The 19,335-nt window shown below is 34.8% G+C and overlaps 2 protein-coding genes across 2 annotated transcripts; both read left to right on the top strand.

Annotated features, from left to right (window-relative positions):
- Positions 1-3,392: 3,392 nt before the first annotated feature.
- Positions 3,393-10,661, top strand: LOC130641556 (T-complex protein 1 subunit gamma-like). Its single transcript, XM_057448407.1, has 10 exons — positions 3,393-3,554; positions 6,598-6,659; positions 7,212-7,624; positions 8,065-8,453; positions 8,569-8,650; positions 8,728-8,826; positions 9,148-9,334; positions 9,590-9,730; positions 10,123-10,254; positions 10,443-10,661. The coding sequence occupies exons 1-10, from the start codon at positions 3,527-3,529 to the stop codon at positions 10,548-10,550; spliced, it is 1,641 nt and encodes a 546-aa protein (XP_057304390.1). The 5' UTR covers positions 3,393-3,526; the 3' UTR covers positions 10,551-10,661.
- A 5,812-nt stretch (positions 10,662-16,473) lies between these two features.
- Positions 16,474-16,968, top strand: LOC130654179 (uncharacterized). Its single transcript, XM_057456752.1, has one exon. The coding sequence runs from the start codon at positions 16,474-16,476 to the stop codon at positions 16,966-16,968; it is 495 nt and encodes a 164-aa protein (XP_057312735.1).
- Positions 16,969-19,335: the final 2,367 nt, after the last annotated feature.

Here is a 19,335-nt window from a genome sequence, read left to right on the forward strand (position 1 = left end):
AAATATCTGTTTTCTTTTTAATATTTAATTTAATTATTATTTGTTATCCTAAATGGTCTCCTCATTCTAAATTGGCAAAACACATGGAGTATGGGGAGACAGTTTAAAAAGTTTCCTGATCTCTGGAAAGACTAACAGGAATTACCAGGGTGCCCATGACTGTACTAACTTTAAAGGCTACCATTAAAAGTATATAACGTATACAATCCTAATTACGTGATTATCTAAAAAACAGCTCTAGCAATGATCTGACTAAACAGAGGTGTCTCAATGCCTCAAAAAATAATTACAGAGGAATCTTTTACAGAAGAGAGTGCCTCAAAACTAGGTAAGAAATGAAACAAGAAATAATTTTGGGTCAATAAGTACTGTCACTACTTCTTGTTCTTACAAAGAAACACTAAAGGACATCTCAACACAGCAAAAACGGCAGCAGAGACTTACGCGTCAATTTAGTGACAGAGAAAACAAATTCCGCTATAGCACTGACAGTACCAAAAAAGTGAATGTCTTGTGTAGTAGTTTAGTGGATATACCCCTCGCACATTGTGCAGGAGACCAGGGTTTGATTCTCCTAACAGCGATTTAATAGACCATTTTGGAATTTATGCTTCATAATGAATTTGCAAGTTGAACTTTGGACTTCACGTTTTATTCAGTCTTTTGCCTTATGGACGTGCTTGCGGGCAGGACAGTTTTGCTTTTTATCTGTTTTTAACTTTGTGATACCAATTTTTTTATAAATATTTTGAAAAATACTTTTATTAGGCACATATTTGTACTTTTAATTTCTTTTTGTGCAATAAAGGCAACTTAATATATCCTAAAAATCTTTAAACTAGCTAGCTAGCTAGCTAGAGGTCTCCCAAATGCTTTTAGAACACTGTACTGTAGCTAGCTATAAGGCTGTAATTAGTAATTAATGCTTGGTTAAAGGTAATTTCATTTTATATTTAGATATTTAAAATTGTGTACCTGCTTCGTGCATTATAAAGATATTAGCATTGGATTTTAAACTTGGATTATACTTACTTTAGAGAGAAATTTTTGATTTTGGAAATACTTTACTGGATTTGGACTTGAACTTTGTTTTTGGATTTGTAAAAAATGTTTAGGTTGTAATATTTGTGAAGATCTAGAGAGTTATAATCCATTGTCAAAATACTTGTCAAAACTCTACAATGTTATCTATTCCAAAGTGAAACTTGAGCTCGCAAAATAATCCGGCTTCTTCTCTATAATGGATGTAAAATTTTTCAATACACTGCCTAAGAGATAACAGTAACAGGTTCAGTCGCAGATTTTAGGAATAGAGTCACTAGTCATTTTAATTGAAAAAAAATATATTTTTTTTAATATTTTGATATTTTTATAATTTTGTTTTTCAGTGATAATTTACTAATCTGTATGTTTGTCCCTTGATCTTGATCCGTCTACTTAAACACTCCTATCTTTGAGTCTTTCAAGAGTGGTATTAGAAAGAGTACCTGTCTTTTTTCCTTGCTTTCGCTTTTGTCCTATAATTTTTTTGTACGCTTCACTTATGGAAAAATATTATCATCATTCATCATCATTCTCGGCTTAACGTCCGTTTTCCATGGTAGCATGGGTTGGACGTGGTATATTAATGACCCTCTTCCAATCTGATCTAGAGTTAGATCTAAACTCAACTTCCTCTGTATCAAGTCTGTCCTTATAAACTCCTGCCAAGTCTTTCTCTGTCTGCCTCTGGGCTTTGCCCCAGGAACTATCAAGTCTCTACACTTTCTTACCCAATTATCCTCCTCCATTCTTTCCAAGTGCCCCAGCCAATTCAATCTTCTTATCTGGATAACATCTTTAATTCTACGGAGACTCAGCCTGCTTCTTGGCTCATCTGAACTCTTTCTGTCTCTCAAATAAAGAGTTTTGGCAAAAAAGGGAAAAATGATAAGTTTGGTTTACTAGACTATTAGACGATTTTTTGTTTGTCATTTGTTTCAGTCACAATGTATATTTTACATGATCTTTTGTTATATATACGAATGTCTTCATTGGTTTTTTATCAGGACATGCAATTATAGCCGTAATTTATTACTAAAGTGTAAATATTGATGATAAATAAATAAATTACTCTGTGAAGCTTGTTTGAATTATTGGCATAATAAGTTCCATTGCAGAAAAAGCTCTGGCGATTAACTCAACTATTACTCAGTCCACAAGAAGTGAGTCAGCTGCCTCACACTAAGTTCTAAAAAATCCTCATACGTTGTAAGAGCTGACAAGAAGTCAGTCAGTTGCCTCACACTAAGTTCTAAAAAATCCTCATACGTTGTAAGAGGCATAATTCGATCGTAAAAATATTTTTAAAGTTGATTAAATATCCACTTCAGCATTAAATTTTAAATGTATTAAATAGGAGTCAAAAATAATAATAAAACACACTCAGTATCCCTTCGTCCTACACATGTATTTTTAATTGCTATTTATAATTCATTAATAAATTACTTAGATAAAAACATTAGGAAGACCTCAACACGCAAGAGTGTATACAAAACTTGTTTCTTTTTGTGTGTGTTTAAGAGAGTTTTCTACTACATCATATAGCTAGTGTTCAAAGTTCAGCTTGCACCACCGGGCTTTGAAAATCCATAATGGCGCATAATCTCCAAAATGGTCTATATGGGAGAGTGAATGTTACACCATAGCCCTCTCCGGGGGTTAACCCAAGCCATGTGAGGGAAATTTGGGAGATGACACACTGTGTGGACCGTTGGATGTTGCAGAAAGTTGTCTGTCAAAACAAGCATTAATTACTCTAGAACTCCCCATCTAAGCCATGGCTTCTCCTGGAAATAATAGACAGGGTATTATCCCCAATATTTGTGGAGGCTAGAGGCATGTAAAATATATACACACACATCTAGTCATTTAAAACAAACAACTTGTAGCTACCTACTTACGCGATGAACACGCATGACGCCCTGATAATCAATCCATGGCATAGCCAGCCATTGTGGTCAGTGAAAGGAGAAAGTTAGACGAGAAAGGTGAAGACGTTCACGGAATTTGGTCGGTAGCTACGTGTTTGTTGACATTGATTTGTCAAATTAAAAACAATTCGTCACCAAAAGACCCAAACCTCCTTCGCTGGAAAATTGCGCGAAGTGTGACGAAAATATTGTACATTCATTAATCTAGCTTATCATTATCTCATCAAAGATTCAAGAACGCTTGAAATACTAACTTGCAAGTGCTTACGCCGCCATTACACTTTGGTAAAAACATCAGAAGCACAATTTTACGGAATGGTTATTTTCCGTCTGTTATGGGTGTATTGGAAAGACATAAAACCATTCCACATATTAGCACAAATTAAGATTTGCTGACGCCAGCGTAAATTATGGCCATATGTCTTCCGAATGTTCTGGGTTTGTGAAGGAGCGTCGGTTCGGTGTTGGGCAACTAAAGACAACATACTGCTGCAAACAGGTCATATTTATTTAAAATATTACAGTGGAAGCATAAATAAAAAGATATTGCAAAGATGATGCGTGCACCAGTCATGGTTTTAAGTAAGTATCACTGTAAAAAGTTAAAGTTTCATGCTCGTGACTAATACTTTCAGAAGGAGGGGATAATAATTTTATTGTAGCTAAAGAATAATGCGCACAACAGCCACCAGGTCAAGCTTTTTACTAGTATGCTGTATAACTACAATACTTAGGCCACCATTAATACTTTTTTATGTGTACAAGCTCATCATAAGCCATAAAACAATCGCATACAACCCCAGTCAGGTCAACCCTTGCAATACACCTTTACGATAATTCAATTGTACATGCGTTCCTACGGCTCTCCATCGTTTTACAATATCGTAAAAAAAGAGGTAAAAATCGTGTTTTTATGAGAGTTTGTTTAGAGACGAAAGCATGTTTTCTCCAGTTTTTTAACTTCAGTCGTATCAACTTCTTTCAAATTTTCAGGAAACATTAATGTACTTTTCATTAAAAACAAAACGCGGCAAGAAAAGTTATCACAAAAAAACTTGTTTTCTCCTTAATAAACTCTTATAAAAGTGTGATGTTTTGCCTCCTCCGATCGCAAAATAAGCTGCGATGGTTGTGTTGGTTTTCTAAAATTATCTTAAAGGTGTATTCATCTTTTTATAAGCATCTGCAAATAATTGCTATCACAGTTTCTGCACTTGTTAGAACACTGCATCATATGTGACATAATTTTTTGAACCTAACAAAACAAGTCAGCAAACTCATGATATTGATGACCAATTTTCTTTCACACATTTTACAGAAACATAGCCAGCTAACTACAGTGGGTTCGCCCATATACGCCCAGTGTTTACTTTATTACTGAAACTCACGAACAGCTTTCAAAAGTGTGGCATAAATAGACACTGGGTATACAGCAAAAATAATAATATTGTCAAAATTGCCCTATTTCGACCACCCAATATTATGCTTAATATGCATCTTCATTGGTCACCAATAGCATTATTTATGGTTTTTTAGGAATAATCGCTGTTAATAAATAACACTTTTGAGATACTATTAAACTAGTCTGACGTCATTATACATGTTTTTTACTCAACCAATTACGCGCTTATGGCAAACTAAGACAAAAATAAAGTATCTGTGTCATTCCAATTTTTATTTTTCGTCGTGAAATAAAAAGAAACTAGAAATTATGAACTATTTTTGCACTTCCATTGTGAAAGTGCATCAATTTCATTCTTTTTCTTTTTCTTCTGGTCAGTACATGCCACATGAAACCAGGCCAAACACTGGTCGCATTGAATCCAAACCTCCCCTTCCACAAATAATTTTTTCGCATTCCCCACAGATATAATCAACATCCTCCAACTCGTCTCTTCTTCCTCCAACTCATTGTCCACTCCATTAAAAACCTTTTCTTTTTAAGCAGGCGACTTGATTTTTGTGTCACTACTATAGATTGGGTAACTTTGTAGCGGCTTTGTTTTTTGCTTTTGCAAATCTCTTTTGTCAGTTAGCCTCCTTAATTAACTCTAGTCGATTTTTTTAATGGCTTCATCACTGGTCATATGTTTTAGAAAGTCCTTCTTTGTTTATTGTTTTTTGTTATCTTTCAATCTCCGGGTAACGTAATATCTTGGTAAAGGCTATCGTCAGAGATGTCAAAGTCTTCCATGAAACGTTTTAGAAAAATATGTTTTTACTAGCCTGTGTTGCTAGTAAAGTAGCACTTAATCCACCAGGAAGAGTTGTGCTACTTTGCGGTAGCTGGTTCGTCTTGACTCCACTAAATTTGCTACTAACCTGAGCCATATTTCTCACCTTTGACGGATTATCTATCCTGCATGCACCACGAAAACTTGGCTCAGACAGCAAAGTAGCATCATTTTTCCCTTGGTGATTCAAAATCTGGTTCTCCGGTTCCAAATAGACATTTGCAGGTCTAAAAAGGTCGTGATCTTTATTTAATCTGTTAAAAGGCAATATTCCAGTTGCACGGAAAAAAGATTTCAAGGCATCGTTGTGACATGACTAGTCAAAGGCCTTTGTAAAAACGGTCGAAAAAACCCTCTTTGTCATTGCAACTTGGCTTATGTACGGCACATTTTTATATTATTTGGCACCTATATGTACAACAGTTAAAATATTATTTGGCACTTATAGAACAAACATAATCAGGGCTGACCAGCTTTTATATCTTTCATCATCACTTCTGACAAGCAAATAACCCTAGTGCCAAAGTTGTTGTTCTCAAATGAAACGCAAATTGCCTAGTTTTCAATGGTGTTCTTGCAGAGTAAAATTACGTTGAGACTTTTTTTCTTTAGCCATACCTAATTTTCAATGATGTGACAAAAATACATCAATGTTGTCTGATATAATGGCTGCCTGGCCAGCTATTATATCAGCGTTCATAATCTAGTCACCCGACATGATCAGGGCAAAAAAGATGCAGATGCAAGCTTCTAATATATTTTTAAAATATGAATTGTGCGCAATTAATGGCTCAACTATAGTTTCGCATTTCTCACAATTGGACAAGTCTTTGCGTGAGCAATAGCGATCACTCTCCCCTGATTGATAGGCCCAATGTCGGCACATATTTACCTTATTAAGGCTAGGCTGTATAAGGGCTCTGTATGGCTAAAGTGTACGAGCATTTAGCACATTGTATTAAAATTGGAATAACAAAATTTAGATGATGTCATTCAGTCCATGATAGCGTCTTTTTATTTTTTCAAACCTGAAAGAAGGTTAAAACGGTAGAGCATTGACTTTGAGATAATAAAAAGCAGTTGCAAATGATTTAAATAGGTAGAATTGCTTGATAGAAGCATAAAAATGCTTAAATATGACTTTAGAACCGTTAAAGAAGAACAAAAAAAAACTGACTCCTGGGTTGAAGGTTGTTTTTTGTGTGACCAGGTTATGAAAGTAGTGAGTTGCATTTTGGGAATTTATAATTCATGTGACTTTGTGCATGAGGTTGTTTACTGGCTTCTATTTGAACTGCCTAATATCATTAAAGTACTAAATCCTGTTTGTTTGTTTTTTTGTTTAACCTATTTATTTTATTTGCGGCATCATATCAACTTTTTTTTTCTAGATACCAACACTAAGAGGGAGAGTGGAAAGAAAGTGCAAATAAGTAACATTGAAGCAGCAAAGGTATGCCTTGCTTGTTTGGGTTACTTGTGTTAATTGTTTCATTTATTTCTAAACAGGTGTTAATTAATTTACTGCACTTTGTTGCGATGTGTAAATTTAAAAGACAGGCTAACGACTAGTCTCTATAATGTGTCTGCAAGAAAAGTTTTGTGCAACAGGAACACGAAAAGCGTGTAATTTAAAGACTGACAACCCCATAGATTTTCGCACAGGTTACAACAAGTATTTTATTAATAGACAAATCATTAACCCATGGATTTTTCCACGTGTTCGGCCATCAACATAAGTGAATTACTTTGCAGAAGGTCAGAAAAAAAGCTTTGTGCAACCGTTTTTAACAGACAAAATACAGCTATTGTTACAAAAATAAACTTTTGCCTTGAATCTCCCCAATCAGTTTTAAGACCTGTTGAAATAATATGAATTCTACTACATGTGTGCACAACAAAACACAATGAAAAGTCGGCCTTTACTAACACCATTTACTGTCCTCAAATTAGTTGTTTTTAAAACAGGTTGGAAGTTCTTGTATATTTTGAAAATATTGTTTAGACTGTTGCTGATATTATTAGAACATGTCTTGGGCCGAAAGCTATGTTAAAAATGCTAATGGATCCTATGGGCGGCATTGTGATGACCAACGATGGCAACGCCATTTTGCGTGAAATCCAAGTGCAACACCCGGCAGCTAAAAGCATGCTAGAGATTAGCCGAACACAAGATGAAGAAGTTGGTGATGGAACAACTTCTGTTGTTATTTTGGCAGGAGAGGTTCTTTCAGTAGCCAGCCAATTTATCGAAGACAAAATCCACCCTACGCTTATTATTTTGGGGTATCGTAAAGCGCTTGACGACATGCTTGAAATCCTTAAAGAACAGATCAGTATTCCAGTTGACATTAACAATGATGAGGAAATGCTGAAAATTTTAAAAAGTTGCTTGGGAACTAAATTTATGAACCAATGGTATTTCCCTTTTCCTTTTACCCCAACCTAAAAAGTATTGGAAATCATATTAGCTGGTCCAGTTAAACGCATTTCCCTTACATTATGTGCATTTAAAGTAACATTGAAAAATAAGCGGGACTGAAAAAAATAATAAAAAATGCAAATCTTTATTTAGATTTTGTAGTGCGTTATGTTCTGGGAAGTGATAACTGTGGTGACTATAAACATACATTTATAAAACTTCTACTTAAATGAAAATATTGTGGAAAAAGTGTTTTGTTGCGCAGTCACTCTACCAGTTTCACTCATACCCATACCAGTTTTATGATGATGTTTCATTCTTTTAAAAAAAATACTGGTGTTCTCTTTTTCTTTTACTACTCTGAGTATGTTTTTGTATGCTATCAATGGGACGTCTGTCTTTTAAAATACAAAATTTATATTTTTAAAATTCATAGGTCGGAACTTGCATGTAACATGGCACTAAAAGCAACTCGCACGTGTATAAACGAACAAGGTGGTCGTACTGAAATTGACATTAAACGCTATGCGAAGGTAGAGAAGGTCCCAGGAGGCACACTAGAAGACTCCTGTGTCCTTGATGGTATAATGATCAACAAAGATGTTACTCACCCCAGAATGAAAAGAAGGATCGAAAATCCACGCATATTGTTACTGGATTGTAATTTAGAATATAAAAAAGGAGAGAGTCAAACCAATATAGAGTTAAGTCAAGACGCAGACTTCAATCGCATTCTTCAGTTAGAAGAGGAGTTTATAAAAAAAATGTGCGACCATATTATCGAGAAAAAACCAACCTTGGTGTTTACAGAAAAGGGTGTTTCAGGTTTGTGCTGAATTAAATTTTATTTATTTTGACAACTTAGCATGCTCCTCTTTTTGATATCAAATTGTAAGGATGAGACATAACTCGTATTTTTTTTCCACATTTCTCTTTTTAGATTTAGCACAGCATTACTTAGTCAAGGCTGGAATAACTGTTCTTCGTCGGCTGAAGAAAACAGACAACAACAGAATCGCTAGGTAATAAGATTTGGCATAGGAAATAAAACTATACCTAGCATTTCCATAGCATTTATATTATCTTTCTTTTATTATAGGGCTGTAGGGGCAACTATCGTCAATCGACCAGAAGAGATCAAAGAAGAAGACATGGGTTTGAAATGTGGATTATTTGAAGTCAAGAAAATTGGCGATGAGTATGTTGATAATATTTTACCTGCTCGAATTTATTTTTAGCACCTCTAAAAAAATTATCATTTTGGCAATTGCCATATCGTCAACGTCAGAGAAAAAAGAAAAAGAAATAACCTTAAATTTAAGATACTTAAAAAGAATATGCAAAAGTGGTTTAAATTTTAATCACACTAATATGTCAAACAAAAAATAGTGTCACAAAACCTAAAGCTTTAAAAGATTTTTTAAAAAATTGTTTCAAAAATAAGTTTATAGAGGCGCAGCACGAATAGGGTTAAATTACTTCGAAGTTGGTATCAACTGAGGTATCTATTAACGTTTAGATATTTCACTTTCCTGACAAAATGTGAGAATCCAAAAGCTTGCACGATTCTTTTGCGTGGCGCTAGCAAAGATATTCTAAACGAGGTAGACCGTAACCTTCACGACGCCATGCATGTAGCAAGAAACGTTATGGTAGATCCACGTCTAGTACCGGGAGGTGGTGCAGCAGAGATGGCTCTGTCTCATGTAAGAACTTTCATTTACGTTATATATCTGTAAAACAGCTCGTCCGGTGCAGTATGTTTCATAGTATTAGTTACCTCTTAGATTTGTTATAGTTGGACTCTCTATTCTTACACTGCTCTGTGTTAGATTTTATTAAGATAAGTTTTTGGATGGAAATTTTTATCCCTATAGTCGTAGAATCGAAATCTTCTTTGTATTTTAAGCACTTAACTGTATGCATTTAGTCTAATTCGGATATTTCGTTTTTTTTTGTAGGCTTTAGAGCAGAAATCAAAAAGTGTAACTGGTGTAATCCAGTGGCCTTATAAAGCTGTCGCACGTGCTCTGGAAGTAATACCGAAAACTTTAATCCAAAACTGTGGAACTAATGTCATTCGAACATTAACTGCGCTGAGAGTAAGTCTTTCATATATCAGTCATTCACACACGTGCATTTGTTTTAAATACGTACTTTTTCGTTTCTTAAGAATATCACTATACGTTAATTTTGAACAGTTTAGTGGACGACTTGACGATGCCGTCATCACGTATAAATGTAATGTGTGTCACCTGTCCTCAACAATTGTAGTATCTAGAAATTGGAATTACGGAATTTTTTCCTTCCAACTGCTCGTCGAAACTTTTGATTTCAACTTTTTTCCCAGCGAAATTGTTTAGAACTGAAAATTAAAAAGGAAAACATCACGTTACAATATAATTTGTGAGAATTAAATACTTGTTAGGATATCATGCTGATGTTACGTTCAGGGAGTGTTCAAATGCTCAACCTTGCGTTCTTATAATTTCAGGCGAAGCATGCTGAAGGAGGAAACAGTTCTTGGGGCATAGACGGTGAGACGGGCGTTATTGCTGATATGAAGGATGTGGGTGTGTGGGATTGCTATTCAGTGAAAGCTCAAACATACAAGACCGCCATCGAGGTAATTTTTAGCACCCGTTGCTGTAACTCTAGCTCCATGTTATGGAAAGAATAGCATTAGAATTAGCCACCAACTAGTATTTCAAGATTCGCGAACGAAATTTCTTCATTTACTTTTTGTAGACGTCTTCTTAGAAACTTTGTGTAGACATCTGAGTAGTATTCACCGTCTATTTATTTTTTCTCTAGACCGCCATGCTGTTGCTACGAATTGATGATATTGTGTCTGGCACAAAGAAATCTTCTGGAGAAGCAAATGCACCCGCTCCTGATGACGCTCCCCCGATGGTGACTTAAACACGCGCTGCACTTCATGACGGAGTATCTTTCACCGACGTTTCTGTTCACACATGAAAAAATTCCATCTGTATATTTTTCGTTCACAAAGCAAAATTAGCGATCGTTTGATTTTTGTTTTTGTTTTTGTCAAAGAGAGAATGTTTGTTTGAGTAGGACTGAAACAACGGCATGCAATTTATTAGCCATAACTCGTGACCACTCAATTTTAATATATCAAAAAGTCTACTTTATGGAAGAAACCTCCGCGGTAAAATCATTGTGAAATTTCGGGAATTGACTTTCGCGGTAAATTCCTTTGAGAGAATTTTAGAGAAATGAACTTTAGCCAAATTGAGCAGCTGGAAGGTGTTTTGTAGAAAAACCTTTGTGTTTTAATACTGTTTCTGCGAAGGAAACGTTAATGTTGAGTTGACAGGTGATAAGAATTTGTGTTCAGTGAAAAAAATCTGAGTTTTTCATCTGGCGTGGTTAGGCGACCATGTTTCTAGGGCTTGTAGCGTTTTCTAAATAAGAATGATGCGCGTGTAAGGGTTTATTTGAAGTTAGAAACATTTTCAAGTTTACCAACCAGTTTGACTGCATAACCCATCTGGGGTCGGATAAAATCGTTTTTGAGGTTTTTTTCATACTCCACTGACACCTAAAGCTGAAGTTGGCCAGCTTCTTGGCAAAAAGATATTTGGATATCTTTCCAGAGATCTTCAGCGTCTAATGGTATATAAAATTAATTGGAATACAGTTCTGTGAGAACAACAAGCTAAAGGAGACCAACCTCATACGAACATGTTCGTATCGCCGTCCCAGGGTCAGAGAAGATACAAGATACCCTGGGAACGAGGTTGAAAGAAGACAAATTACTGTGAGAAACATTCTAGGATCTTGTTTTTTAATTCCGCTGTCATTCTGTAAGTGCTAGTAAGTTTATAGTAGAAATAGTAGAAATTTTAAATATCGTCCAAGAAAAACATTCGCAAAGAAATTTGGTTATTTCAAAACAGGATTTTGGAAAACGTTTAAATAACGTAACGTGTGAAAATAAATTACCACAAAATGTAAACAAACGCGGCTTTTTATGTTTTATGTAATAAATTTCAACGCTGTTCTCGGACTTTGTTTACGCTCCGCAGTCAAGCGCGTAAATTACACAATGAAAATAATCAAGTTAGCGCAGTTTATTACATGATCTCGATTTTGGGAAATGACAGATCTCTTGTTTTTTTAGCAAAAAATATATATAAACAAAGATGGCGCCGCTTGTTTTGAGTTTTGCGTAAAGTTATTTAACCGCATGTTGTAGATATTTTCACCCTGCATTTAGCAAAAGCTTTGGCAAAAGTTCAAAAAATCTCGTATTTTAAAAATTTAAAATGAAAAACATTTTCATCAAACTTTAAATGGACATCTCTTATTTGCTTTTGATGAAGAATTTTGTCACTGTTGCCAACACTTTTAAGGAAACATCAATTTTTTTATTTATTGATTTATTACTTTTTGGTAAATTCCTTGCTGTTGTTATATTTTTTTCAAAACGCGGTCTGAAAATACATGCGCTGTGTTTGAGTGGCGTGCTGCTTGACGGGAAATAAAATCGTCTGTTTTCATGGAGACAGTAGAGTCATAACATGGCTCAAAATATCATCAAGAAGCTTGACCGATACATCCAGACAGCATGTCAAAATAGGCAAATGTATCAAAAAAGTGCAAAACGTATTAAAATATGGCATGTATACTTAAATATATATTGAAAGGATTGTTCCAAGATATTGTGTCGAGTATCACCAGCACCCCACCTGAAAAAAAAAATGCTAATACGAAGTTTCCGCTGTATGGCATGACCACTATAGACCGCATCATCTTTTTAACCCCTGCTAACCACGTGAATTAAATAAACCGAAAAAAACAAACAAAAAACTCTTGATTCAAAATTCTAAAAAACATACCTTTAGCCGGAAAATACTTCACCTCCCCCGCTCCCTTGTATTGTACAAAATTTGGCAAACTTTTGAAGTGTTTGTAGAAGCGAATGGAAAAGCATTTTACATTCACAACAAATATCGTAGTAAGGAGAATGAAAGAGAGAGACTCTAACATTCCTAGTTCATGCCATCAGTAACCCCGAAAGTAACTTCCTTGTGAACTATATCCAGTATGTATAATCAACTTTTCTTGCTTTTTTTAAAGATTTACTGTTTCACATAAAGATTTTTTTCTACAATAGCATTGTAAAAAGTGTTGTGCAAACATTGGTCATTTAACAACCTCTAAGTGCCGTGGAAAGGTGTCGTAAAATGTCTCACAAAAATACATGCGCATTTGATAAGTGGGATAGGGACTAACCCTAGGGTACTTAGAATTGAATGTAAAGAAAGAATGTCAATATCTGCAAATAAATATAATTATGATGAATTTCGTCATCATCTTCGACGTCAATGTCTGCAACACCTCTTTTCGTGAATTCACGATAATTAACAAGCTTTGTCATGTTTACTACCAAGCTTTGCCATGCCTAAAACACAACCTCAACCCAGGGATTCTCTGTGTCTTTTTTATACTGCGACGACCTGAGGGTGAAGGTTAATCTAAAATGCAACTTTGATCTTTCTGCGATGTAGAAGAGCAACTTTGTTAAGAGACTAAAAGCCTGAAGAGCTGAGATAAATTAGAAGATTTGGCAAATTTGATGGATGACAAGTAAGGGGATTAAACTTTAAGTTGAAAATTAATTCCCAGAGCATGTACAAAAACAAAGCCTTTAATTTTTCCAACTGATAAATGATTAGCTTTATAATGAGAGCCACCGTCTGTCTCTACGCAAAATAGCTGCTTCACAGCTTTTTTTCGGACTTCCCGATGCATAGTAATTCATACTTTGTGCTAATAGGCAACCAAGGATGCACGAGATGCCGACGTGGGAAGATTTTTGCATCGGCTAAGAAAAAATTTGTACAGGTATTAACGTATTCAAAATAAGAACGAAGTAAGTTTTCTGTGTAATCGCTAAGCTTCTTTCCTTCAGTGGATAGAGGTGAAGAGAAAACACTTAATCCCGTTATAAGAAGACAACGAGCTTTTTTGTGAGGTTTTACCTTTCTTGTGTACTTCTTCCACAAATCAACTCTAAACTAAAACTCGCTGATTGCCATCTTTCGGCATCTAAATGAAATTTGCTATACAAAATGTCATACAAAATACAAAATATATATATACATAATTTTTGTTGACTGCGCAATTCTACCTTCTCAAGTGTGTAAAAGATGCTAAAATCATTGTGGTCTGCATGATGCTTTCATTGAGACCATAAACTAGTTTCATCTCCTCTATTTCAGCTATGACAATTAGAGAGTCATCCTTAGAGTGGCACATATGTCACTCAAATGAAAATCCTAATTGGCTTGATTATAAAATAATCAATTAAAAACAATGAAAGAATTGTCTGTAAAAATATCCCGAAAACTAATAGAGGTATAAGCATAAGATCTAACAATGCATTTAAACATACACTTTGTGCCAAATTTGTCCGGCAAAACCGCACCAGTCTTTTCGTATGTCATTAAGCATTACAGTCTAGATTTATAAAAACCGCAGAAGCCTGGGAGCGAATTACTTTAACAAAGTATAAATAAGTAAGCTGCACAGCATGCTTTAGTTTATGAGTAAAAATTGGGAGAGCAAGGCAGACACTGTGAATTATACAGTACAAGAATGGCGTTGGCATTGCTGTTCTTCATCAGTATCACGTTCTTGCCATGTGCACACACAATCTGGCAGAACTCACTACAACAGTGCTTGGCTAAAGAGTCTTGTCAAAAGTTAGTAACAGGGTAAGTGTCTTTGAATTTAGTGTTTATTAAGATGACGTTGATAAGTTAGTGAGGTAGAAACTGAATGCCTTAGTCCCAACTCTTGCTCCGGCAGTAAACGTGTTTGGATACATCCGATGGTTCTGAGTTGAATCCTGAACTGTAAGAACTCGATAAACCACAGCAGATATAAAAAACTATAAGAAGTCTTCTATGATTGTATCTCTCATGTAAATACGGCAAGTAGTACATAAGTACCCGTATATATCAGGCGACTTATATACAGCTTTAAAATAATAAATGTCTAGAAATGCAGTGGAACAGGTGAAAAAAAAATTCGAAGTGGACAGTCTAAAGCAGAAACCTCCTTAAATCGGACATTGTTTTCAGGTTACGTACTTTCTCCCAGAATTTTAACTCTTTTTGACTAGCTGTATAACTTTGCAACCATTTTCAGTCTTACCAGTTTTTCATATTTTTCTATCCTCTACTGCCTAAAATATCCAAAAACGTCTCTGTTGATCAAAATTTTATTTCTTTAGGGCATATTTTCTTTTAAAAATGTTTATTCGCCTAACTGGGGAAAGGGAAAATTGTAATATTGACAGGCCTAATGGATTTTTGGCTTCACAGTAGATTTTTTTCTTGCCAAAAAAGGGAAAACCTTTTCAAGGAGGACACTTTAAGTGTTTGCTTTAAGGAGGTTCCACTGTTTTGTTTTGTAATTTTTGGAATATTCTCTATTCACTAAAAATACCTTTCGATTGGTGAGATAAAATACAGTGGAATCTGAGCCTTGTTTTTTTCATTTTTTTCTTATCAATAACTACACGGCTTAAACGTTCTTTCTTAACTTCTCTGCAATTTATGCTTGTATGAGAAAATTGTTTTTTTTTTGCTGTTAATACATCTACGTGCCAATGTAAATGTTATTTCGAAATATTATACTTGAATTCTCATTGGAAATTCCATTTGTACCTTCCGTTATATTAAAGCGCACCCTCTTCTAAAGCAGATACATTGTTATACTTCCGACACTGTAAATTACATTTGTTGCTGTTGCACTCAGACTACAAGTCCACCTCCTTGTTTCTACAAGCTAGAGAAAGATTCAAAGATTCAAGTTTTCCGAGTGTCCATAAATAGACTACTTCACACATAACAATCTTTTGCCAAACAGTCTTAATGAAAGGTTTTTTAGAATTACTTTCTGTTCATTCTCGACCCCCAGAGCTCAAAGTTTTATCTCATACGGTTTATTGCTCTTCTAGGGCGCAAAATTAAACATTTTCAGTACCTAAGAGCACAAATCTTCTGGAAATTGTTCCAACAAAAAAAAACAATTCAATATCGCAAATAATAATACCCTTATTTGTCTGTTTGTGCGTCAGATATTACCGGAGTAGCTATGACTTCCTTTCTTGCCGCTAGTAAGTAATAATTGCAAAACCACACACAAACATGTAGTTGTACATGCACAATGTCAGATGTAAACAACATAACCGGAAATTAAAATATGTTTTGTTGTAATGATTGATTGCGTTGGAGGAGAGAATAACTACTTTGGGTTTTTCATAATTTCTTGAAAAGAGCAAAACCATTAATCAGATTCTTGACTAATATGGAATAATGATTTAAGTGAAAAGATATGTCAAGCCTAAAATGTTCTGAAATCGTTCTGAACATTTGACTCAACTGACAGCTTTGTCTGAGAGATTAAACACAAACATTTTTTTTCTTAGAAACAATTTTAAACAATAAAAAAACAGCATATTAGGAAGTACTAGACAACTATAATACCAACACCATTCATATCCACCTTCTGAGCAACATTGCTGTGACTTACAGCTAGTTGAAACTTTTGAAATACATTGCTAAAATACTAATCAATATAAGTACTACAGATTGAGAGTTTTTATTTGATGATGTTGTTGTTTTTGTTGTTGTTATTGTTGTTGTTATTGTTGTTGTTATTGTTTCTGTTGTTGTTGTTATTGTTTTTGCTGTTGGTGGTGTTGGTGGTGGTGTTGTTGTTTTAAAAGATATTTCACTATGCATTTTTCAGTGTGGTATATGAACACTGTAGCGATTTATTCAATACAAGAAATATCAAAGATAAAATGGATAACATCAACATCACATGCTCACTGCAATGTCGGTCACATTTACAAGAACTTGAAGTAAAATCTGCTGATTTCAACAAACTAATGACCACTGATTGTGGTGATAACACGGATTGTCCAACGTATAAACATCGTATACGTCGCTGTTTGCGTGGAGAAATACGAGAGTTTTCTACTTCAAATTTACTCAAAAATGGCTGCACCAGAGCTTATCAACGATGTCAACGAAACAAGCGATGCAAAAAAATGCATGATGACATGACAAACATTCGCTGTAACTTGTTGATACCTGGTATTGAATGCACACAAGAATGCGAAAAAGCATTAATGGCGTTGACTCACACGAGGAAAGCGAAAAAATATTTACACTGTCGTTGCGACAGTAGTTTTCACTACGAAGGAGTGTGTCATAACATTCGAAATAACGCTCTTACTCTGTGTAAATCGAAAGAATTTCGTTCGTTCTTAAAACACAAAAACTTCCGCACATAGTGTGAAATCTAAGCGAAAAAAATATAAATAAAAACTTTGTTGTTAAGTAAAGCAAACTTTACCAAACGTTGATGATATTCAACTGGGCCAATGCCTCGTTGAGTATCACAAGCTCAACTAAATAATTTTTGATATCTGATTTCATCTCTTACATGATCTGTTTATTTAGTATTTTCGTGATATTTTATGGTTCCAATTTTGTGATATGAAGGTAATTTTTAGCTGAATTATTTTGAGTGATTCTAAACAGATAGTTATGAAAATTGGTTTTCATCGTTTTCATTGTCCCTTTATGGTTCTTGTATTTTATCAAAGCGCTATAGACCAAGAAGTCGTTCGTTAGAAGCGAATTTCGAATAGAAAACTGGGAGAAAATGCAACCTAAAATAGCACTTGAATGATTTCATATTTATTATTCTCTTATATATATTCTTTGTTATTATTATTTGGCATATTTATCCAGGATATAGTCACTTCAGTGTTGGAAACAATCTTAATAACGTAAGTCCTGTGTTCTGAATGTATACATTAGGTGTACACCGGCATTGCCTACCCAATTTAACATTACAATTTCTCTCACATGGCATGGCCCGACCCGTAGCTGTGATGAAGACACTTGCTTAGCATGCCTGCGCTGTGGACCGAACCATGGACTTCGTGATTACGAAACGAACACCATAATCAAAAAGCCATACGCCACTTCTTTCATTTTCTAAATTACGCTCATTCAAAAGTATCTTCTGGAGGGTTGTTCATTATTTGTGGGCCTAAATGTGTTCGGGATAATTCAATAAAGTAATGCAAGGTTCTTAATAAGGTGCCTAACAAATAAATGTTAGTCAACATGAAATAGATAAACGACGATTTTTATGACGACATTTGCTTCGTCATCGAATAAAGGTGGAAAGTTATATCATTGTCTCTGAACCTTTGACCTTATCACAAAAAATTAGCAAGCTGGGAGATTTTTAACATAGTTGTTAGGACAATTAATCAAGTTAGTGATGTCTCTAACTTAATTGATTATCACATCCACCAATGCAACTACAAATACTGTCTTGATCATAAAAATAAACTCAACTAAAAATAGATAGTTTACAGTATTTTCAAATATGCTAAGACATTAATGACTAAAAATGCCATTAATTTAATGGCATCCATTGTCACTAAGTTTCTTACTTACTCGTTCACTTTGTCCCTAAAAACATTTTTAAATATTTTCTTAGAACTGAAATTACAAGCAGGTGTAATCAGCACTTTCCCGCTCAGTTAATGTTAGCCACCCCACGGAGGAGGGTCTTTGTATCAGTTTAAAAACAATAAAAGAGAAACTCGATATAGCAGCGAAATCTTATGCAAAATTATTTCCAGAACCGTCTTTAAAATCTCTTTGAGATACAGTTTATCTGAAAGAGGTCTGGGGACTATAATTGAGTCTTCCCTATAAGCTACGTAAGTTTGAATTCCTCCTTTTGATGTGTTTATTACAAATTAAGAGGTTTTTGCTGTCATGGTTCAGTTATCCAATAACTGGTGCATTCTCCTACTTGATAAAAGAAGATATAAAAGATGTTTTTAAGGTAGGAGGTTCGATCAGTCAATCACCTTCGCATGTGTAGAAAGAATTATATTATAAAAAAATCTAAACAACGAAGTCAAAGCGCGATACAGCAAGCTACAGCAATACAATATTAGAATATTAGAAAGCAAAGCAACAAGCACTGAAAGTTTGAAGATAAAGTCTACGGTTGTCTACAAGTCTATAAGATACGGATGACCTTATCTAACATGTTCACGTGAATTTAGAGCCAAGCTTAGAAACACTTGGAATTTAATTAGCATTTATATATCAGAGTACTCACAAGTGATGGTGTATATTGTATTCGTCGCGGGTATTAAGTTTAAAGCAACCGAAAAACAATTTTTTTTCAAGTGTATTTCGCATAACGTCTTTCGGCGTATCAATCATTGCGTAAATTAAAATTACTCAACAAATAGCAAGAAAAAAAAACAGTAATTCACAACAGAGATTCACAAAAGATACGAATGCGTTACCTTTCTTTCTTCGTTTTCGCGCCTTTATATTCAACTAAAAGTTTCGCTATCGAACGTCTTTGCACCAAGACACAAAAATTGATACGAATAAGGTGAGTGCGCAAAGATCCTGCGCGAAGAACTTTTTCTATGATTTAAATCCTGCACTACACGGTGCCCTATCATACAAACACTGCAAATATCACACGTGATAGTCATAAAAAAGAAAAGCCGTAATTGTAATCCAGACTTATCCAGAAGAGCAAAATCTGGTTCGGATACTGCACATGTTTTTCAAGCAAAGAATTCAAATCGTTAGCAGCGTTGTAATAA

Source organism: Hydractinia symbiolongicarpus, chromosome 1 (assembly GCF_029227915.1).
Source record: "Hydractinia symbiolongicarpus strain clone_291-10 chromosome 1, HSymV2.1, whole genome shotgun sequence".
Classification (NCBI taxonomy): domain Eukaryota; kingdom Metazoa; phylum Cnidaria; class Hydrozoa; order Anthoathecata; family Hydractiniidae; genus Hydractinia; species Hydractinia symbiolongicarpus.

Bases quoted from the DNA above. Each gene is read 5' to 3' on its own strand.
- LOC130641556 (XM_057448407.1), top strand. From the start codon at position 3,527: ATGATGCGTGCACCAGTCATGGTTTTAA. The intron at 7,625-8,064 runs GTATTTCCCTTT...TAAAATTCATAG, and splicing joins ACTAAATTTATGAACCAATG to GTCGGAACTTGCATGTAACA. The intron at 9,335-9,589 runs GTAAGAACTTTC...TTTTTTTTGTAG, and splicing joins CAGAGATGGCTCTGTCTCAT to GCTTTAGAGCAGAAATCAAA.
- LOC130654179 (XM_057456752.1), top strand. From the start codon at position 16,474: ATGGATAACATCAACATCACATGCTCACTGCAATGTCGGTCACATTTA.